Source organism: Limanda limanda, chromosome 17, assembly GCF_963576545.1.
Source record: "Limanda limanda chromosome 17, fLimLim1.1, whole genome shotgun sequence".
Lineage (NCBI taxonomy): Eukaryota > Metazoa > Chordata > Actinopteri > Pleuronectiformes > Pleuronectidae > Limanda > Limanda limanda.
The window spans coordinates 14,222,365-14,245,690 of NC_083652.1; the positions used below are offsets into that span (position 1 = coordinate 14,222,365).

At 45.2% G+C, this 23,326-nt stretch overlaps 3 protein-coding genes across 3 annotated transcripts; all 3 read right to left on the minus strand.

Annotated features, from left to right (window-relative positions):
• Positions 1 to 50: 50 nt before the first annotated feature.
• LOC133022786 (3-mercaptopyruvate sulfurtransferase-like) lies at positions 51 to 4,856 on the minus strand. Its single transcript, XM_061089684.1, has 2 exons — positions 4,131 to 4,856; positions 51 to 725 (listed from the first exon to the last, which is right to left on the minus strand). The coding sequence occupies exons 1-2, from the start codon at positions 4,717 to 4,719 to the stop codon at positions 427 to 429; spliced, it is 888 nt and encodes a 295-aa protein (XP_060945667.1). The 5' UTR covers positions 4,720 to 4,856; the 3' UTR covers positions 51 to 426.
• Positions 4,857 to 5,099: 243 nt separating this feature from the next.
• Positions 5,100 to 7,064, minus strand: LOC133022787 (3-mercaptopyruvate sulfurtransferase-like). Its single transcript, XM_061089686.1, has 2 exons — positions 6,437 to 7,064; positions 5,100 to 5,760 (listed from the first exon to the last, which is right to left on the minus strand). Exons 1-2 carry the CDS (start codon positions 7,023 to 7,025, stop codon positions 5,462 to 5,464), a joined length of 888 nt encoding a protein of 295 aa, XP_060945669.1. The 5' UTR covers positions 7,026 to 7,064; the 3' UTR covers positions 5,100 to 5,461.
• Positions 7,065 to 7,465: 401 nt separating this feature from the next.
• On the minus strand, positions 7,466 to 9,294 carry LOC133022785 (thiosulfate sulfurtransferase-like). The gene is made up of 2 exons (XM_061089683.1): positions 8,650 to 9,294; positions 7,466 to 7,900 (listed from the first exon to the last, which is right to left on the minus strand). Exons 1-2 carry the CDS (start codon positions 9,236 to 9,238, stop codon positions 7,602 to 7,604), a joined length of 888 nt encoding a protein of 295 aa, XP_060945666.1. The 5' UTR covers positions 9,239 to 9,294; the 3' UTR covers positions 7,466 to 7,601.
• Between the last annotated feature and the right edge of the window lie 14,032 nt (positions 9,295 to 23,326).

A 23,326-nucleotide genomic window follows, 5' to 3' on the forward strand; every position in this document is an offset into this window, starting at 1 on the left:
GCTCCATGCAGGAGCTACTTTATTTTAACATAGTAAAATGACACAAGGACCTCAGGCAACCATTTATTGTGATTTTTTTTTTTTTTTTATAAGAATACAACATCCATCTATGACTCTATAAAGAAAGTGCATATTTTTCAAGAGTCAGTCCTCTCCTGTCTTGAAAGATTTTTCAAGAGATGAATCAAAAACATCTTCGACCATTCAACAAACAATTACAGACTATTTCAGGATAGTTGTAGATTATTCTGAATTATGCAAGTTTCCAAATTTAAACATTTGCATAATGCACAGGAGATTTTCATCAATCAATTCTGTCAGCTGACCAAACCTGCTACTGCCTATGTTAGTGAGTAGATGTTATAACAAGCTAGTGGTCTTGATCTGTTGCAGCAGACAAACAGCTTCCTGTCCGATGTGGTTTGTTCAGACCTTCTTTCCTTCTCCCTCTGAGATGATATGCTCCGGACTTGCCCTCTTGAACCATTCAGTCCAGGAGCCGTCGTAAACACAGGCCCCGGGGTGGCCCAGCAGGTGAGCAGCCAGGACAACGTGACACGCAGTGATACCCAAACTACAGGTGGCCCACAGCGGCTGCTCCAGGTCCACCCCGGCCTCTCTGAACACTTTGGACAGGCCCTCGGTTTCCAGCTCCTTCCCGCTGGCGTCCATGAAAGAAGTTAAGGGAATGTTGATCGTACCAGGGAAATGGCCGGGCAGCGTATCTGTGCAGGTGAGAGAGAGGAATGAGAAATCAAGCTGTTAATGAGGGATCCCTCACATCTGGCTCTCTCTGAGGTTTTTATGTTTTCCCCTGTTAATATGTTTTTGTTTTGTAGTTCTTGTGTGTGACAATATGACATTTAATGTGATAATTATAAACAAAAAAATTAATATGAAAAAGTTATCTGGATTTCCCCTGTTACTATGTTTTTATTGTAGTTTTTCCTCCTTCTTGTTGAGGGACAGAGGATGTCGCACCTTTTTAAGAGCTATGAGACAAATTATAATTTGTGTATGAATATTGGCTATACCAGAGGTCTTCAACGTTTTTTAGGCCAACGACCCTGTTATGGCAATTTTACGTAGTCGTCAGGAATAAAGAGTGAATCAAACAAACTGTTAGTCTGTATTTTATTACAAGGCCTTGGACACAAATCAAACTGAGAGCAAGGCTGTCTCCTTGAGAGTGCGAAGAGTCTCTCAGGAACTGGCAGTTAAGAAGCCCCCCTGAGTTCCTCAAAACACTCAGAGGGACTTTACACAAACACATGAACAGCACACGTGGACAGGCAGATCATCTGATCACAGCATCAATAACATCATAAAGAAACTTAAGATTGAGCATTTGAAACAGGAATCTTTGACGAGACAGTGTCTAGACACGATCTCCAACAATAGATTTTTAGAGAAAGTTTCAGGAACAAACACAGTTCAATGACTCATATGAACCCGGGTCACTTGAAAACAGAAGAACTTATGATCAGATACATTTGAACCTGTGTTGACCTTACAGGCACTACAGGAACAGTATAATTTTCCACTACAACCCCCAAACAGGTGGAGAGATGGAGCAGGGACCCCCTACTATATATATTGTATAAAATTGTGTTTACTATTAAACTGGGCCTAGTGCCATGTATAAACCTAACTACCCTGATATTGTGCATTCAATACTAAGCTATTCAAATATTACACGGGTTTATATATTCATGTTTTTAATTTAAACATGTGCAAGGTACAGGGTGGCCATGCCACTGCCATTTATAAACATACAGTGGGTACGGAAAGTATTCAGACCCCTTTAAATTTTTCAGTCTGTTTCATTGAAGCCATTTGCTTAAATCAAAAAAGTTCATTTTATTTCTCATCAACTCAGCACCCAATCTTGACAGAAAAAAAACAGAAATGTAGAAATTTTTGCAAATTTATTAAAAAAGAAAAACTGAAATATCACATGGTCATGAGTATTCAGACCCTTTGCTCAGTATTGAGTAGAAGCACCCTTTTGAGCTAGTACAGCCATGAGTCTTCTTGGGAATGATGCAACAAGGACACCTAGATTTGGGGATCCTCTGCCATTCTTCCTTGCAGATCCTCTCCAGTTCCGTCAGGTTGGATGGTGAACATTGTTGGACAGCCATTTTCAGGTCTCTCTTCAGAGCTGCTCAATTGGGTTTAGGTCAGGGCTCTGGCTGGGCCAGTCAAGAATGGTCACAGAGTTGTTCCGAAGCCACTCCTTTGTTATTTTAGCTGTCTGCTTAGGGTCATTGCCTTGTTGGAAGGTGAACCTTCGGCCCAGTCTGAGGTCCAGAGGACTCTGGAAGAGGTTTTCTTCCAGGATATCTCTGTACTTGGCCGCATTCATCTTTCCTTCAATTGCAACCAGTCGTCCTGTCCCTGCAGCTGAAAAACACCCCCATAGCATGATGCTGCCACCACCATGTTTCACTGTTGGGATTGTATTGGGCAGGTGATGAGCAGTGCCTGGTTTTCTCCACACATACCGCTTAGAATTAACGCCAACAAGTTCAATCTTGGTCTCATGGTCTGATGAGAATCTTATTTCTCATTGTCTGGGAGTCCTTCATGTGTTTTTTTGGCAAACTCTCTGCGGGCTTTCATATGTCTTGCACTGAGGAGAGGCTTCCGTCGGGCCACTCTGCCATAAAGCCCCGACTGGTAGAGGGCTGCAGTGATAGTTGACTTTGTGGAACTTTCTCCCATTTCCCTACTGCATCTCTGGAGCTTAGCCACAGTGATCTTTGGGTTCTTCTTTACCTCTCTCACCAAGGCTCTTCTCCCACGATTGCTCAGTTTGGCTGGACGGCCAGGTCTAGGAAGAATTCTGGTCGTCCCAAACTTCTTCCATTTAAGGATTATGGAGGCCACTGTGCTCTTAGGAACCTTGAGTGCTGCAGAAATTATTTTGTAACCTTGGCCAGATCTGTGCCTTGCCACAATTCTGTCTCTGAGCTCCTTGGGCAGTTCCTTCGACCTCATGATTCTCATTTGCTCTGACATGCACTGTGAGCTGTAAGGTCTTATATTGACAGGTGTGTGCCTTTCCTAATCAAGTCCAATCAGTTTAATTAAACACAGCTGGACTCCAATGAAGGAGTAGAACCATCTCAAGGAGGATCAGAAGAAATGGACAGCATGTGAGTTAAATATGAGTGTCACAGCAAAGGGTCTGAATACTTATGATAATGTGATATTTCAGTTTTTCTTTTTTAATAAATTTGCAAAAATTTCTACATTTCTGTTTTTTTCTGTCAAGATGGGGTGCTGAGTGTACATTAATGAGAAATAAAATGAACTTTTTTGATTTTTGCAAATTGCTGCAATGAAACAAAGAGTGAAATATTTAAAGGGGTCTGAATACTTTCCGTACCCACTGTACATCTTGCATTCAACACTGAGCTATTAAAGTAATTCACAGATTCATGTTTTTATTTTAAACATACATGTAGAAGAGACAGTGAATCCTCAAGCTATCTGTTTATCGCACACATACTCCCACATTAGTGAGATGTCGGACCCTGATGTGTAGCACACAATTTATCTAATCTTGGATGGATGGAGGTTGTCAGGCAGAGGGTCAAATCAGCCTCACAATATGTTGGATGCATGTTAATGTGTATTGAAAGACATTTAAATTCGTGAAAAAAAAAAAAAAAAAAAAAATTATGAAAAATTTAAAAAATTGTCTTATCAACCAAAGATTTCGCGACCCCCCTGCAGTACCTCCACGGACCCCCTGTTGAAGACCTCTGGGCTATACAAATAAGATTGGATTGATTGATAAAAAAAGTTGACATGACTCAAGGGGTGGGGCCAGCTTCTGGAATCTGATTGGCTCTTGAAATGCCCTCATCTTCTTGACACTACAGATCTTGACTTTTCACAGATGAGAGCAGATCACACTTAAAATATGAAAGTTATGAATAAGTTTTACATTCTAATCTTGATTGAAGTGGTCAAAAAGTTTGGACAAGTAGCAAATTGCAATACAAAAGATTAGTTATGCTCAAGGAAAGAACCAACGGAAAACAAAAACAAATATATAATAAATGTAATAATAAAAAGAGAAATAAACTAAGTGATGCTGCAAAATAAAACCCTCTCACCGTCTCTGGGCTCCGGCTCAGTCCCCCTGAACCTGCCTGCAGACCGGGCGTCCACCACCTGCACCCGCCTGGTGCCCACGTTCTCCAGCACGTCCTCGTAGCTCTTCACCCAGGACAGATTGGCCTTGGCACTGAACTCCCTGCGCTCCGGGACGCATCTCTCCGCTGTGACCGGGTGACCGTCCACCAGCCAGTTCTTCCAGCCGCCGTCCAGCACCGACACCAGGCTGTGTCCGAACATCCGGAACATCCACCACACCCGGGGCGCATAGTACGACCCCACGTCACTGGTGTCGTACACGACTACGTGCGTGTCGTTGCCGATTCCCAGGTCACCCACATACTGGGAGAAGTGGCTGGAGGTCGGCAACATGTGATCGAACACAGCTCCCCGGTTGCAGCACTCCTTTATGTCGAAAAACAAGGCGCCTGGAATGTGCCTCTGTGCAAACTCAGCCTTCGCGTCCCGCTTCACTTTGGGCAGATGCCAGGACGTGTCCAGGATGCGGAGCTTGGGACCGACCAGGTTGCACCGGACGGCCTCTGCCAGCCACTGGCCGGACACCACAGCTCGGGTCTGAGCCGCCATGACGCACAGGAACGAGCTCCGAGCGCAGGGGGGAACCGGAGAGTCTGTCCCTGCGAACCAGACCGGAGCACTCTGTAGTCCAGCACATTCACTTCCTCTCAGGGAAAGTTCAAAGTCCAGATTCCTCCAAACCCAAGTGGTGAATTAATGAAAGTTACAGATCATTCCCACCTTAATAAAGAATATCCTCTCTTTTCTGTAAATTAATCTAAGTCCTGCATGAGATCAGATAAAAATGTATTGATCACACACCAGGACCTGCCCTGTTACCGCACAGCTCCTCAGACAGTTCAATATTTACTCTGTAGTTACTGATTACAGGCGTTTTTGCTCCATGCAGGAGCTACTTTTATTTTAACAGAGTAAAATGACACAAGGACCTCAGGCAACCATTTATTGTGATTTTTTTAATAAGAATACATCATCCATCTATGATTCTATAAAGAAAGTGCATATTTTTCAAGAGTCAGTCCTCTCCCGTCTAAACATTTCAAAAGATGAATCAAAAACATCTTCGACCATTCAACAAACAATTACAGACTATTTCAGAATAGTTGTAGATTATTCTAAATTATGCAAGTTTCCAAATAAACATTTGCATAATGCACAGGAGACTTTCATCACTCAATTCTGTCAGCTGACCAAACCTGCTACCGCCTATGTTAGTGAGTAGATGTTATAACAAGCTAGTGGTTTTGATCTGTTGCAGCAGACAAACAGCTTCCTGTCCGATGTGGTCTGTTCACACCTTCTTTCCTTCTCCCTCTGAGATGATATGCTCCGGACTTGCCCTCTTGAACCATTCAGACCAGGAGCCGTCGTACACACAGGCCCCGGGGTGGCCCAGCAGGTGAGCAGCCAGGACAACGTGACACGCGGTGACACCAGAACCACAGGTGGTCCACAGCGGCTGCTCCAGGTCCACCCCGGCCTCTCTGAACAGTTTGGACAGGCCCTCGGTTTCCAGCTCCTTCCCGCTGGCGTCCATGAAGGAAGTGAAGGGCATGTTGATCGTACCTGGGAAATGGCCGGGCAGCGTATCTGTGCAGGTGAGAGAGAGGAATGAGAAATCAAGCTGTTAATGAGGGATCCCTCACATGTGGCTCTCTCTGAAATTTCGTTGTTTTGCCCTGTAATGTTTTTTATGGTAGTTTTGACAATGTGACAGTTAATGTGTTAATTATCAATAGAAAACTGATATGAAAACTATCTGGATTTCCCCTGTTACTATGGGTTTTGGTCGTTTTTTCTAACTCTTGTTGAGGGACAGAGAATGTTGCACCTTTTTCAGACCTATGAGACAGATGGGCTATACAAATACAGTTCGATTGATTGATTATGTGACAGCCAACAAAATGTATTCCAAAAAAGGTTGACATGGTGACACCTGGGGGTGTGGCCAGATCCTGGAATCTGATTGGCCCCTGAAGTTCATGCCCACTGTCAATTTCTTTAAAATAAGAGTTTTTTCTTATTTCGTTGGCTATAACATTACAATACTTTATTATATTTCTTATTCTTATGTGACAGTCAACAGGGTGGGGCAGGCTTCTCGAATCTGATTGGCACTCGAAAAATTCCTCATCTTCTTATCAACACAGAACTTGACTCTTGCGCAAGGAAAGAACCAAAGGAAAACACAAACAAACATATGAAACACTTTTTAATAATAAAAAGACAAATAAACTAAATGATGTTGCAATATAAACCCTCTCACCGTCTCTGGGCTCCGGCTCAGTCCCCCTGAACCTGCCTGCAGACCGGGCGTCCACCACCTGCACCCGCCGGGTGCCCACGTTCTCCAGCACGTCCTCGTAGCTCTTCACCCAGGACAGATTGGCCTTGGCACCGAACTCCCTGCGCTCCGGGACGAGGCTCTCCGCTGTGACCGGGTGACCGTCCACCAGCCAGTTCTTCCAGCCGCCGTCCAGCACCGACACCAGGCTGTGTCCGAACATCCGGAACATCCACCACACCCGGGGGGCACTGTACGACCCGAAGTCACTGGTGTCGTACACGACCACGTGCGTGTCGCTGCCGATGCCCAGGTCACCCACATACTGGGAGAAGTGGCTGGAGGTCGGCAGCATGTGATCGAACGCGGAGCTCCGGTCGCTGCACTCGTCTATGTCGAAAAACAAGGCGCCTGGAATGTGCCTCTGTGCAAACTCGGCCTTCGTGTCCCGCTTCAGTTTGGGCAGATACCAGGACGTGTCCAGGATGCGGAGCTTGGGACCGACCAGGTTGCACCGGACGGCCTCTGCAAGCCACTGGCCGGACACCACAGCTCGGGTCTGAGCCGCCATGACGAGCCTGGAGGAACCGGAGTGTCTGTCCCTGCGATCCCTAGCGGAGCACACGGGAAGTGCAGGACTTCCACTTCCTCTCAGGGAAAATATTGTTTGTAATAATAGCAAAAAAACAATAATAAACTTTAATTGTATAGCAAGGAGTGCAGCTCAAAGGGCTTCAAATACAAATAAAAACATGTAAAAAAAAATTGAATTACAATAAGAAGAAACCAGTTTTTAAGAAACACGGTTTAAAAATGTTAAAATTACATATGAAATAAAAGGAAATAAAAAAATCCTTTAAAACAGAAAAGAAAGAAAGTAATTAAACATATAAGAGTGCACTATCTATAGTTAAAGTCTGTTCCGCCACTTCTGAGAGAAGTTTACAAAATCAGCTACTCACTCCATGCAGGGGCTAGTTTTATTTTAACAGAGTAAACGGAAACAAGGACCTCAGGCAACCATTTATTGTACATTTTTTATAAGAATACAAATTTGATCTATAGTGCGATACAGAAAGAGTATATTTTTCGAGAGCTTCCCCTTGTGAAAACCCTCTTCAGATGATGCCTGTCCGATGTGGTTTGTTCAGACCTTCTTTCCTTCTCCCTCTGAGATGATGTGCTCCGGACTTGCCCTCTTGAACCATTCAAACCAGGAGCCGTCGTACACACAGGCCTCGGGGTGGCCCAGCAGGTGAGCAGCCAGGACAGCGTGACACGCGGTGACACCAGAACTACAGGTGGTCCACAGCGGCTGCTCCAGGTCCACCCCGGCCTCTCTGAACACTTTAGACAGGCCCTCGGTTTCCAGCATCTTTCCACTGGCATCCATGAAGGTAGTGAAGGGCATGTTGATCGCACCAGGGAAATGGCCCGGCAGCGTATCTGTGCAGGTGAGAGAGAGAAATGAGAAATATTAAAATGTTTGGGTAATAAACTCAACGATCAATCTAGCTGTTTCTGAGAGCTGCCTCTATATTTTCCCCTGTTAATAGTTTTTTTGGTTGTTGTTGTGTGTGACAATGTGACATTTAATGTGATAAGTATCAATAAAAAATGTTACTAAAACTTTAGCTGGGTTCCCCCTGTTACTCTGTTGTTTTTGGTAGTTTTTCCTCACTCTTGTTGTGTGACAGAGGATGTCACACCTTTTTCAGACCTATGAGACGAATTGTAATTTGTGTATGACTATGGGCTATACAAATAAACTTTGATTGATTGATTGATTATGTAGGCTGACAGCCAACAAAGTGTACTCCAAAAAAGGTTGACATGGGTGACACCTGAGATGTGGCCACACCCTGGAAATCCGATTGGCCCATGTAAATTCATGCCCACTGTCAATTTCTTTAAAATAATCTTTAAAATAAAAAAGTTTTTCTTATTTTGTTGGCTGTCACATTAGAATACTTTATTATATTTCTTATTCGTATGTGACAGTCAAAAAAATAAATCTAAAATAAAGGACGAATCCAGGGGTGGGGCAGGCTTCTGGAATCTGATTTTCCCTTGAAATGCCCTCGTCTTCTTAACACCACCAAACCAAAGGAAAACACAAACAATTATTTAATACATTTTATAATAATAAATAGAGAAAAAAACCTAAATGATGCTGCAATATAAAACCCTCTCACCGTCCCTGAACTCCGGCTCAGTCCCCCTGAACCTGCCTACAGGTCGAGCGTCCACCACCTGCACCCGCCTGGTGCCCACGTTCTCCAGCACGTCCTCGTAGCTCTTCACCCAGGACAGATTGGCCTTGGCCCCGAACTCCCTGCGCTCCGGGACGCATCTCTCCGCTGTGACCGGGTGACCGTCCACCAGCCAGTTCTTCCAGCCGCCGTCCAGCACCGACACCAGGCTGTGTCCGAACATCCGGAACATCCACCACACCCGGGGCGCGATATACGACCCGTACTCACTGGTGTCGTACACGACTACGTGCGTGTCGCTGCCGATGCCCAGGTCACCCACATACTGGGAGAACTGGCTGGAGGTCGGCAGCATCAGATCATACGCAGCGCTCTGGTTGCAGCACTCCACTATGTCAAAAAACAAGGCGCCTGGAATATGAGTCTGTCCAAACTCGGTCTTCGCGTCCCGCTTCAGTTTGGGCAGATGCCAGGACGTGTCCAGGATGCGGAGCTTGGGACCGACCAGGTTGCACCGGACGGCCTCTGCAAGCCACTGGCCGGACACCACAGCTCGGGTCTGAGCCGCCATGACGAGCCTGGAGGAACCGGAGTGTCTGTCCCTGCGATCCCTAGCGGAGCACACGGGAAGTGCAGGACTTCCACTTCCTCTCAGGGAAAATATTGTTTGTAATAATAGCAAAAAACAATAATAAACTTTAATTGTATAGCAAGGAGTGCAGCTCAAAGGGCTTCAAATACAAATAAAAACATGTAAAAAAAATTGAATTACAATAAGAAGAAACCAGTTTTTAAAAACAAGGCGCCTGGAATATGAGTCTGTCCAAATTCGGTCTTCGCGTACCGCTTCAGTTTGGGCAGATGCCAGGACGTGTCCATGATGCGGAGCTTGGGACCGACCAGGTTGCACCGGACGGCCTCTGCAAGCCACTGGCCGGACACCACAGCTCGGGTCTGGGCCTCCATAACAAACAGGAATGAGCTCTGAGCTCAGGGTGGCACCTTTATTTATACAGTCTCTGGTTGGCACATACAGTATGTCCCTGCCATCCAGAACATGATCGCTCAGGACGTAAACATCCTCATACCAACTAGGTTTGAGTGCGGGCAGGAGGGGCACCTGGCCCGCTCCTGCCCGGGGAAGGGTGGAGCGCAGCGAGCTGCCGCGGCAGCTGCGGCGGAGGCCGCGGCAGCTCCGGCCCCGGCCCCTGCCCCTGCCCCGGCCCCGGCCCCCGCCCCGGCCCCGGCCCCGGCCCCGGCCCCCGCCCCGGCCCCGGCCCCCGCCCCGGCCCCGGCTGTGGCGACTCCGGCCGTCACTACCGCTGCGGCAGCTCCCGCTGAGGCAGCGGCCCCCGCTGCCACTGGCGGGGAGCTTCCGCGAGCAACCCAGCCCGAGGCTGCTGTTGGCGGGGCTCCGCCGACAGAGCCTCCCGCTCCTCTGGTGGGGGGGGGGGGGGGGGGGTGGAGACTGAGGTAGCCTCCGAAGCCCCGGAGAGTCCGCTCCCGGAGGTGGGAGTCGAGGGGGGAACCCCCGCTGTGAACAGTGTTTCTGAGCAGGCAAGAAAAAAAACCGACAGCCAGCCAGAACCAATTGATATAGATGAAACTGAGATGGATGATGGCATGAGTGATGAAGAAATGTTTAAAATGACACAAAAACGGAAAAACTCAGGGTCACGGCACAGCAGTGCAAAAGTGTTGAGTGAGCAATGCCATGTTATATAGCACAGGTAATGATGTCACGGAGCATGTTGTGCCCGCGTGCACTTGTAACCTGTTGCGCATGCGCTTAATAAACGGTCTCGTGTTCCCAGACCAAGAAAGAAGAAGGTGCTCTGATTTTTCCTCCCGTGATAATTAGTTAACCAATCTGGTGACTGCAAACGGATAGACCGCTGCAGAGATGTCCACCGCAACAGGTTATGGGCCCAGTCAAACAGGCCAGAGGTGGTTCAGACTTTTATTCGACGGTGATGAGAAAAGTTATGAACTCTGGGAGACGAGGTTCCTCGCGCACATGGAGTTGCGTCACCTCAGAGAAGTTATCCTGGAGGACCCGCGGATAGATGAGGATGACGACGATGCTCTCGCCGAAGATGAGACGAAGAACGGTGAGGCATATGCAGAGCTGGTGCAATGTCTGGACAACAAGAGCTTATCGCTGGTGATGAGGGACGCGAGACGTGACGGGAGAAAAGCACTGAATATTCTCCGCGAGCACTATGCGGGAAAAGATAAACCCCGTGTGGTGAGTTTATATTGTGAACTTTCCTCGCTCCAGAAGGCCAGCAATGAAACTGTCACGGACTATATTATTCGAGCAGAGACAATATTCACGTCATTGAGAAGAGCAGACGAGCAAATAAGTGACGGGCTTCAGATAGCTATGGTGGTAAAGGGGCTACCTGAATCATACAAGCCATTCGTCGTGCACATCACTCAGACAAATTACACTGTAACGTTCGGCGAGTTTAAAACAAAACTGCGGAGTTACGAGAGTACTGAAAAATATGGGAAGAGTGACGTGAATGTTGAAGATGACAACGTGATGAGGATGAGCGGAGCAACGAGGTCACGAGGACGAGGAAGAGGAAAGAAAATGGACCTGGCTGATGTCGAGTGTTACACGTGCGGCAAAAAGGGACACATGGCCAGGACATGTCCTGACGAATACCAGGTGAGAAGAGAGGAACGAAGATGGGACGCGCCACAGCGAGGAAGGGGACGCGGCCGGGGACGAGGCCGTGACCATGTGAAGAAAGCTGATGGAGAGACGGAGGCAGAGCCCACATCTTTCTGTTTCTTCAGGATGAGTGACTGTCCCACACAAAGAGGAAACAAGAAGGGTCTCATGGTCGACTGCGGAGCGACAACACACATGATCAACGACGCCACGAAGTTCATAACAGTTGACAAGAGCTTCAGACCCGAGGACCACATGATCGAGCTTGCTGACGGATCCAAGGTGAGCGGGATGGCGAGGATGAGGGGAGACGCCGAAGTTTACTTGCTGGACAGCGAGGGACGACAAGTGAAAACGAGGCTAAAGCAAGCACTCTACATCCCCTCGTTTCCACAAAACATCTTTTCAGTCAAAGCAGCAACAGCCAACGGAGCTGAGGTCCGCTTCAAGGACGGTAATGACTGGCTGGTCCACAGGGAAGGTACTAAGTTTAAAATGGATGTGTATGGTAGGTTGTATTACCTTAGCACAGTGGAGAATGAAAATGTTGATGAAGTGTATGGTTGTCATGACATTCAAACGTGGCATAGGATACTAGGTCATTGCAATTTTGAGGATGTTGCAAAATTAGAAAAGGTGGTTGAAGGGATGTCTATTAAAGGGAAACATGACAAGTCCAATCAAAACTGTGAAATATGCACACAGGGAAAGTTTACACAAAGCAGAAACAGACAGGCAGACGCTAAAGCTACAACCGTATTAGAGCTAGTACACACAGACCTATGCGGTCCTATAGATCCAGCAGATAAAGACGGATACAGATATGCGATAGCATTTACTGATGATTACAGTTGGATGATTTTTCCATATTTTATTAAAGCAAAGAGTGACACGACAAAAGCTACAGAAAAATTCATAGCAGATGTAGCTCCATATGGAAAAATAAAGTGCATAAGATCTGATAACGGCACAGAGTTTACCGGGCAGGAGTTCCAGTGTTTACTTAGGAGTAAAGGGATAAGGCATGAGAAGAGTGCACCCTACTCACCCCATCAGAATGGAACTGCCGAAAGAGGTTGGAGAACATTATTTGAGATGTCTCGATGCATGCTATTGGAGAGTAACCTCCCAAAGAAATTGTGGACATATGCTGTACAGACAGCAGCTCAAATCCGCAACAGGTGCTTCAGTAAGCGGCTAGAGCAGACACCTTACTGTGTTTTCACAGGAAAAACACCTAACCTATCCAACATGAAAATATTTGGCTCTGAATGCTACGTATATAAGCAGGATAAGAAAAAGCTGGACTCTAGATGCGAAAAGGCGATCCTTGTAGGCTATGACAAATATAGTCCAGCATATAACGTGTACTATCCTGAGACAGGAAAAGTCCTAAAACATAGGCTGGTGAAATTCATCACCAAAGGTAGCGCAGAGAGCCAGACTCAGACAGATTGTGACAAGGGGAATGACACTGAGAGTCATGAAGATACACCACAGCAGATAGTCAACCAGGGTCAGGGACAGCCTAAGGAAAGTAAAGAGTCCAATGTTGAGGAGACTGATGAGGCAGGTCCGACCCAGACAGATAGTACTCAGAAAGAAGAGGGAGAAAGGAGATATCCTACGAGACAGAGAAAGGCTCCAGACTACTTAAAGGGGTACCAGTGTAAAGCTGATTGTAAAAATGACGAATGTGAAAATGTAGATTATTTCTACAGAGTGGCTTATGATGTACCTAAAACACTTAAAGAGGCAATGGACTCTAAGAAGTCAAAAATGTGGGCTGACGCGATGAAAGAGGAGATGAACTCTTTGACAGAGAATGACACTTTCACTCTGACCCTACTGCCAAGAGGCAAACAAGCAGTGGGAGGTCGCTGGGTATATGCAGTGAAAGAGAGCCCAGATGGATCTGAGACTTGTAAAGCCAGATATGTCGCAAAGGGGTATGGTCAAGTGGAAGGGATCGACTATAAAGAGACTTTTTCACCGACAGCCAACATGACCTCTGTACGAGCATTAATGCAGGTGGCTGTACAGGAGGATCTCACCCTACATCAAATGGATGTGAAAACTGCTTACCTCCATGCTCCAATGGACTGTGAGGTATTTATGGAGCAACCGGAAGGTTTTGAAATCAAGTCAAACACAGGGGAACACTTAGTGTGTAAACTCAACAAGTCATTGTATGGTTTAAAACAGTCCGGACGTAACTGGAACAAGTTACTCCGTGATCATCTTACAGGGAATGGTTTTGTGCAAAATGATGCTGATCATTGTGTCTACAGCAGAAAATCTGAGAATGAGAAAGTGATTCTGTTAGTATGGGTAGATGACTTAATCATAGCAGCGAGTAACAACACCTTACTCAGTGATGTAAAAGAAATGTTGAAGAGAAGGTTTAAGATGAAAGATATGGGTCCACTTAAACACTTCCTGGGTATCGATTTCAGACAGAGTGAGGGAGAGATCAAAATGACTCAAAAGAGACACATAGAGAAGATATTAACCAAATTTGGAATGTCTGAATGCAAATCCAGATCCACCCCATGTGAGCAAAAGTTAAACTTTGACAGTGAGGGTGAGGTTATTGATTCAACAGGATATAGAGAGATAATAGGTAGCTTGATATACATTATGACATGTACCAGACCTGACCTGAGCTGGGTTGTTAGCAAACTATCTCAATACCTAGCAGAACCAAAGCAACAGCATTGGGCTACAGCAAAACACCTACTGAGGTATTTAAAGGGTACTATAGATCAAGAACTACACTACCAGAAATGTGAGGAAAGCCCACTACAGCTGGAGGGATATAGTGATGCTGATTGGGCAGCCGACAGGGATGATAGGAGGACCACAAGTGGATACTGTTTCAGCTTAACTGAGAATGGTCCAGTTATATCGTGGAAGAGTAGGAAGCAGCCAACAGTGGCATTATCCACCTGTGAAGCTGAGTATATGGCACTAGCAGCTACTACTCAAGAGAGCATGTACCTTGTACAACTACTTAGAGGAATAGATAGTAGCCAGCATGTACCAGTAAAGATATATGAGGACAACCAGGGGGCGATAGCTTTATCTAAGAACCCAGTATGCAGACAGAGAAGCAAACACATAGATATAAAGTATCACTTTGTACGGTCTGCACACGCAGAAGGGAAGATATCTATAGAATACTGTCCTACTGCAAACATGGTTGCTGATGTCTTTACCAAGCCAGTGACAAAGGCTAAGTTTGAAAGTTTCAAGGGGTATTTGTTTGGAATGTAAATGTGAACTGGCAGATGAAAAAGTTTTGAAGTTTTTAGAACACTGTCAGTATACCAAATGTTTTATTTTGGAGTTATGTATTTTTGGTTTTTATTTACCACTATAGAGAGAGCTATACACATGTCTTTGAGTGGGAGTGTTGAGTGAGCAATGCCATGTTATATAGCACAGGTAATGATGTCACGGAGCATGTTGTGCCTGCGTGCACTTGTAACCTGTTGCGCATGCGCTTAATAAACGGTCTCGTGTTCCCAGACCAAGAAAGAAGAAGGTGCTCTGATTTTTCCTCCCGTGATAATTAGTTAACCAATCTGGTGACTGCAAACGGATAGACCGCTGCAGAGATGTCCACCGCAACAAAAAGCATGCAAAGCAAGCCGTGGGCTGAGGTCCAGCCAGGGGAGTGTGTCCCCCCCCTCTCAGGTAGACACCCAAGGCCTATACCCCCCCTCTGACATCAAAAAATTCCTACAAACCACTAAAGGCCAGAGGCTACCATCACTTAAGGATAATTTCCCTGACTTAAAACTATTTTTAAAGTCCGCTAAACCGCTCACCAGGAAAACAGGCAGCGATGGTTTTATAACAGACCAGGAGATTTACAGACTCCGGAAACTCATGTTGAGGGTTAACTGCGAAATAGTCACTGATGATGACGAGTGTTAGAAAGTTTTTTTACTCTTCTCTTTTACTGACCTGTTTTCTGACTGTTTTTCTTTATCTTTTATCCATGTGTGATTTTAAAATCAGCACTTTGAATGTAAATGGAGCCAGAGCTGATTTTAGAAGAGCGGCTGTTTTTAAACTTATGGACATTAACAGGATAGATGTTATGTTTTTACAAGAAACCCACAGTACCGAGGACATTGAGTGTGAATGGAAGAGGGCTTTTAATGGAGAAGCGATTTTAAGTCATAAGTCCAGCTGCAGTGGGGGGGTGGGGATTCTTTTTGCCAGGAGTTTTTTACCACTTTCTTTTATTGCAGAAGAGATTATTCCAGGTGTATTGTTAAAAGTAAAAGCTGAATATGAGAATATAAAGCTGGTGTTTTTAAATGTCTATGCACCCACCAATAGAGTGGACAGGATGGCACTTTTAAACATTTTAGATGAGACTGTCAAAAACTGTAGTGGTGATGATTTTATGTTTTTAGGAGGTGATTTTAACTGCACAGAAAATCCCACCTTGGACAGAAATCACTTAGAGCCACATCCCGCATCAGGTCTCAGGCTGAATCAGATAACCGAGGCACATGAACTTTGTGATGTGTGGAGGGTTTTTAACAGTAATCACAGGCAATACACCTGGAGCCATGCAAGAGACAATGTTTTATACCTGGCTAGACTGGATCGACTCTATTGTTTTAAACACCATTTAAATATTTTTAAAAGGTGTTTTATTCAGCCTGTGGGTTTTACTGATCATTGTTTAGTCTCTTGCTCCGTTTTTATTAGAAATGTTCGTTTAAAGAGCGCCTATTGGCATTTTAACACAGCTCTTTTAAAAGACCAGGCTTTTAGAAATGCTTTTAAGTTGTTTTGGTTTTCCCACAGAGAGAGCAGGCCTGCCTTCAGTAGCATTCAGCAGTGGTGGGACATTGGAAAAGCTAAAATAAAACAACTTTGCCAGCAGTTCACTCGCAATGTCAGTAGAGATTTAACCCGGACAATGAGAGATCTGGAGAGACAGGTAGAAGAATTACAATCTTTAGTAGCTTCTACAGGAAATCGAGGGCATTTAGACTCCCTCAAGACCAAAAAGTCGGCTATAGCCAACCTGCTGGGCATTTCAGCACAGGGAGCTCTGGTCAGGTCCCGGTTTATGAACATCTCGCAGATGGATGCCCCCTCCCAGTTCTTCTTTGGTCTGGAGCAGAAAAATGGGCAAAGGAAGACCATTCACTGTTTACGAACGGGTAGCGGCTCTGAAGTCTCAGACGTGTCTGAGATCAGGAAGTGTGCTACCGGTTTCTATAGAGACCTCTTTAAGAGTGAGTGGTCAAGTAATCCAGATGTGCACAGCAGCTTTCTGAATGGTCTCCCTCAGGTAAGCAGGAGCAACAACACGGAGCTAGCCGCACAAATTACAAAGGAAGAGCTGCACAGAGCCACTATGAGCCTGCAGAGCGGCAAAGCTCCGGGGATAGACGGCCTTCCTGCTGATTTCTTTAAGTCATTCTGGGAAATCGTAGGACAAGATCTGCTAGAGGTAGTAAATGACAGTTTACAGAACGGAAGGCTACCTCTGAGCTGCAGGAGGGCCGTCATCACCCTGCTGCCGAAGAAGGGAGACCTACAAGAGCTAAAGAACTGGAGGCCGGTCTCTCTGTTGTGCACGGATTACAAAATCCTGTCCAAAGCTCTGGCCCTCAGACTAAGGGAGGTAATGGCGTCCGTCATCCACCCTGACCAGACTTACTGTGTGCCCGGCAGGCTCATAAGTGACAATGTCACTTTGATTCGAGATGTTTTGGACCTCTCCAGTTCATTGGCAATAGAGACTGGTCTTATTTCCATAGACCAGGAAAAGGCTTTTGACCGGGTTGAACACCAGTACTTATGGCAGACCTTGGCTGCTTTTGGGTTCAACCCAGGCTTTATAGCCATGATCCGGGTCTTCTATACAGACATTGCGAGTGTTCTTAAAATAAACGGGGGGCTGAGTGCTCCTTTTGACATTAACAGAGGGGTGAGGCAGGGCTGCTCTCTCTCTGGGATGTTGTACTCTCTGGCCATCGAGCCTCTGCTCCATAGGTTAGGGAAGGTTTTAAAAGGCGTGTGTTTCCCCCGGTGCAGTGTATCTTTTAAATTATCTGTGTATGCAGATGATCTTATTGTTCTTGTGAATACACAAAAAGACATTGATTTTTTATCTGATACTGTAAATGATTTTAATTTGATTTCTTCTGCAAAGGTGAACTGGGGGAAGAGCGAGGCTCTGATGGTTGGAGAGAAGCTGGGGGATCGGCTCAGGTTGCCTGGAGGTCTGGCCTGGCAGAAAGGAGGACTCCAATACCTCGGAGTCTTCCTGGGAGATGAGACCCACATGAGGAAGAATTGGGACAATGTCCTACAAAAGGTTAATGGTAGATTAAAAAAATGGAAGTGGCTTTTGCCAAAAATGTCGTACAGAGGCCGGACATTAATTATAAATAACCTAGTCTCATCTACCCTGTGGCACCGGCTGGCCTGTGTTGATCCTCCACCTTCTCTCCTGGCAGAGGTACAACGGGTTTTAATAGATTTCTTTTGGGGCAGGATGCACTGGATCCCACAGAGTGTCCTTTTCCTTCCTACGGAGGAGGGGGGGCAGGGCCTGGTCCACCTGGCCAGCAGGGGTGCTACCTTCCGCCTTCAGTTTGTCCAAAGATTACTGACCGGGCCAAGGGACGCTCTGTGGAGACCTCTATCCCGGTGCATCCTGCAACATTTTAACAGCCTAGGTCTGGATTTTAGCCTGTTTTTAATGAGCAATAACAACACAGTCTCACCATCTCTTCCTGGTTTTTATAAGAGTGTGTTTAAAGTCTGGAACCTTTTAAAAAAAGAGCAAAGGTTACAGGGGGACTCCCTGCACTGGCTGCTGCAAGAGCCTGTCCTGTATGGGACCATTCTAGATCCCCCCTGCTGGGCACAAGGCACCCTCTCCAGGCTGCTGCAGGCTGCCGGGATCTCTACGCTGGGCCAGGTGGTGGAGCTAACTGGTCCTGAACTAGAAGATCCCACAGGGCTGACCAACAAACTGGGGACCAGATCAGAGCGAACTATGAAGAGGGTGCTGGACCACTGGAAGACAAGACTCACAGATCAAGACATCTTGCTTTTAAACTCCTTTAAAGATGGGTCCATTTCTCCCAATGTTGAGGACCCTTTCCCCGCCTCTTTTCTGGCACTGGATTTAAAGGAATGTTCTGGACCTCTGATAGAGCCGGCTCGCCCGGTCTCCCTGGAGGGAGCTTCCGGAAAACCTATACAAACTATTGGTAAAAACACTTAACATTAAAAAACTGGACGGACGGAGAGACACTCCTTGGAGGAGCTACTTTACTGGAGCCCAGGAAACCGGACCTGAGTGGAGGTCGTTGTATAAACCTCCACTGAGCAAGAGACACGGAGACCTCCAGTGGAGGTTGCTCCACGGCATCCTGGCGGTGAACACTTTCTTATCAATAATCAAGAACACGGTGGAAGACAAATGCCCATTTTGTGATGAAAAGGAAACTCTCTTTCACTGTTTTTATGAGTGTCACCGTCTCTCTGGTTTGTTTCTGTTTTTACAAGTTGTTTTTACCAGTTTTAAAGAGGTTTTCAACAAGCAGGGTTTTATTTATGGTTTTAAATACACTCGCAAACAAAAACACAAAAGCCAGCTTTTAAACTTTGTTTTAGGGCAGGCTAAGATGGCTGTGTATATAACCAGGAAGAGGAAGGTAAAGCAAGACGTCCACATTGAGTTGGTCCCTGTCTGTGTCAACATGATAAAATCGTTTTTTATAAAGCAGCAGGTGACCTGGACTCTTTTAACGATCTGTGGTGTTTTCAAGATGTTTTATGTTCTGTGACAAATCAAGAACTTGTTTATGCTGATTATCTTGTGTGATTTCTTTTATTTATGGCCAAATGTGTATTTTAAAATAACTTATTAGGTGTTTCAATGTGTATTGTTTAAAAAATAGTACCTAATAAAGTTATTTTTCAAAAATCAAATCTCTCTCTCTCTCTCTCTCTCTCTCTCTCTCTCTCTCTCTCTCTCTCTCTCTCTCTCTCTCTCTCTCTCTCTCTCTCTCTCTCTCTCTCTCTCTCTCTCTCTCTCTCTCTCTCTCTCTCTCTCTCTCTCTCTCTCTGAAATGTCAATCAACCTACCTTGGTCTATTCTTAAACACAGGTCTATTAATTAGGCTATATTGTGGTACATAGACAGTCATTGAGGCACAACAATAGTTTTCTGGTTGAATGTTCAGCTCAAGTCTAGAAGGCCCTACAAGTCATGATCAGATGAACATGAATCAGAATAAGTTCAGGTATTGCACATCTTTAGCATACCACCCAAAAAGCCACTAGAATGCAGGAAATAACATCTACTTAAACCAAAATTTCCTGGGGGTGGACCTTCAGCTATGTCTTTGCTTCACAGAATGTAACCAATGTTGTCCATCTCCAGTAGGCCGCCCCTATCAACGACTTTGGGCCCCACAAACAACCAGAATGAGTCATGGGTACAACGCCAAATTAATTCCAATTCCCTGATAATTGAGCCACCAACGTGTGTGGCTGCGTGCGCGTCAACATTTTGGTCACCCACGACAAAATCTCACTCCAAGGTTTTTTGTAAAGTTGGCAGCTCTGCATTAAGGGCATTGTATGTGAGGAGGAGAACCTTAAATCCAATGTGTCACAGGCAACTAGTGCAGAGCAGATAGAACTGGACCAATGGTTCTGGTGAACAGCCGAGCTGCAGAGTTCAGAACAAGCTGGAGTCTCTCCACTGTTTTCACTGGTAGGTTCTGTAAAAAGTGCATCACTGTGATCCAGTCGGGTAGACATGGAACTTTTTGAGGTGGAAAAACAAGGTTTTGGTCACTTTGTTGATCCCTTGAAACTCAGATCCGAGTCAAAGATCAGAACTTGCTGGGCTCTACTGGTGAGCAACAGTTGGGCCTGTATGGCCGAGGCCCGCGACCACATGTCTGACAGGCTCAGCACAAACACTTTAACTTAGTGTTTTTTGTTTTTTTTACCTTTATTACTGTTAGGAAAATATAACAGTTGACCATAATATGATCATGTTTATTTCCCCTTTGATTGAACATGATTGAATCTCTTACAATGTAACATTGATCATGCTGTTTCCTGTACTACTGAATGAATCTTGGCCTGATTGCTTTAACTAGGCATTGTTGTATTCATGTGATCAGAAGATCTCAACCTTTAACTTGTAACAAACCCCAACCAGAGTGGGAGGGGTTAGCCAAATGTATAAAGACAAAGAACTGTTTCCCATCTGGGTGCATATTACAAACTAACCTTTGTGGTATGCACCATGCTCTGAGCATTAAAGTGTTACAATACTGAGAGAATTGTGTCTCGTTTCCTCGTTGCTAAGGTGGGATTGTAGAAATTGCCACGACATTACTTTCATAATAAATGTTTTGGTCATTAATGTTGCATAAGTGTGAGGTTTGCCAACCTAAAATATTCATATTAAATAGCCGAATATATTCAATGGTGCCACGTTTATGGCAGAGTAATCACAACATACTGCAGGGGTGTGTAACAGACCATGGGGAGGAGGCAAGACATCAAATTACTTAATTGGAGTCACTGCTTCTGCATTAAAGATAAAGCCTAGTTTCTGTTGAGTTTCTGACTGAGCTGCCATCCGACCAACTGGCCGGATTGGAGAGAAATATCCACACTGAGGTGAGCTGACTTTTTAATGAATATCTTGTCTAGAAAATAATTGCGTCTATGGTCCTGAAGCACAAAATGTGTGTCTGCAATTAGTAACAGTTGTGTTTCTATTAGGATATAAGATAAATATTCAAAATTCAAACTCAAATACATATCGGTATGTAAATTCATTTCACTGTGAATAGTTTTTATTGACTGTTTGGTGGAAACCGACCATTCCAGTTTTCCGGCTTGGAGAGGTTTAGAAAGAAGTTTTGCTGTTTCTTAAATATCTTTTTAATTTTCAAGCAGCGTGAACAAAATCTCATTTGCTTCTGTCGTATCGATTCACTTCTGATAAATGAAGACATTTCAGACAAAAAATCTCTGAAAGTACGTATAAGCAAAGGGATGCATATGGTAGTATAAATAGGAAAATATGTTCATGTTTTTCAAAGTTATAGTCCATGAAATCATTCAATCATTTAAATCACAAATGTCCTGTTGTGCTTAATTCATAGATACGTATTTTGTATTTGTAAGTTACATTGCTCGCGCTGCTTCGCTCCACTAACTGAGCTATTGAAATCATGAGATCCATATCCCAAGAGCTGATCCAGCACACAGACAGGCAGCCTTGTGTGGATGACTTGAACTGATAAGTCAAATCAGGACACAATCTAATTGTGCAACAGGGAGGTATGCACTTCCCTGCCAACCAATAAGAACAAAATGCCAAGCTTTGTTTTCTGTGCCGACGAGTTGTAACTGATTCCTCGTGTGTGGGCTCAGTTATTGGACATTACTCCAGTCCATATAGCTGCTCTGTCCAGGAGGGGAATGGTCTCACACAGAAGTAAAAATCTGGATACGTTCCATTCGTGTTCATCACATTATGACACAAAGAGACCTGTGTTAGAGTCAGCTACCCCTTCGCCATAATTCAGATAATTAACTTACTGGCTCGGCTAATGTGAGAAAGGTTGGACATCACGTGAAGCGAAAGTAAATGGAGATGAGGAAGGGTGCGTCTCAGGTTATGTGAAGTCAAATAATGTGCATTGTGCTGTGTGTATCTGTCACAATGACTGCGCTAATGTGTAATGATACTACATTCATGGTGGAGGGCGGGTGAAATCTAATCACTGGTGTCAGTCTGTTTGTTTTCTTGTGACAGCGACAACTTGGGCAGTTTTTAATTCAATTTGAATTCGAATTGGGAAGTGAGGAGGGGTCATGACCTGCACTGGTGACTTTTTCTTTTCAAATTCATCGAAGGTCAAAGTCATTCAGTTACAATTTGCATGGATCATCATCTGTCAATGTTAAACTAATGCTACAGCTACACCTCACACAGCCACAAAATATATATAGAATTATGGGATTAGTAAAGCTGTTGATATTGGGTGAGTAGTAATGCCTCTACCAATTTCATGGGACTTTTCAGCAGCTTCTGATGATTTTGGCTTTTGTGGGCTTAGATTAATAACACACAAAATAGGCCAGATGTTTGTTCTCGCCCTGCCAGCATGACACAGTGTTCCGATGCAGATGTTTTTCTTTCCCTCTTCAAATGCTTGAAAATATGTTGTTCTGACTTCACAACCAATTCTCTCACATTTTCTCCCTCTCTTACTAGCCCCCTCCACACCAACAAGATGACCCTTCTCAATTATCCCGCTCCGGAGTTAGACGTTACCCTGCAAGAGTTTGGCCGTGTCCTGCAGCTCACTTTAAGACCTGACCTTTACCCTGAGTTCAAAAGTGTGCTGGACCAGCAGAGGGAGGTCCTTCGAGACGCAGATCAGAAGTTAGCAGCTAGACTTGCAGGCCAGGAGAACTGGGGGTCAGAGCAGTTCAAGAAAAGCCTGCTTTCGTGTTCCGACCCTCTGCCCACCTCCACAGCCCTTCCTATGGTTCTTCCTCCATCCAGACTGAAGAGATGCACTCAGCTGGGGAGGGCAGCGGCTCTGCTCTGGGGAGCAGCAAAGCAGTACAGTGAGCCCTCTAAACCTGCAGAGGGCGATGTACCCATGGAGAACACGCAGCAGTCTGAGGTATTTGCTGCCAGCCGGATTCCTGGCAGAGTTCAAGATCAAATTAAGGTGAGATGAAATGCCAGACACAACTGGAGAGAGGGTTGTATGTATGTCACTGTGAATCTTCTCATTGACTTATAATCTTTATCCAAATCTAATCTTTGTTTTTTTAATTTCCAGGTCTACCCAGATAGTCTCCATGCCATCATCACATGTATTGGAGGAGTGTTCCCTGTTGACATACTATGGCGTCCCAGCCCTGGTGGACCAG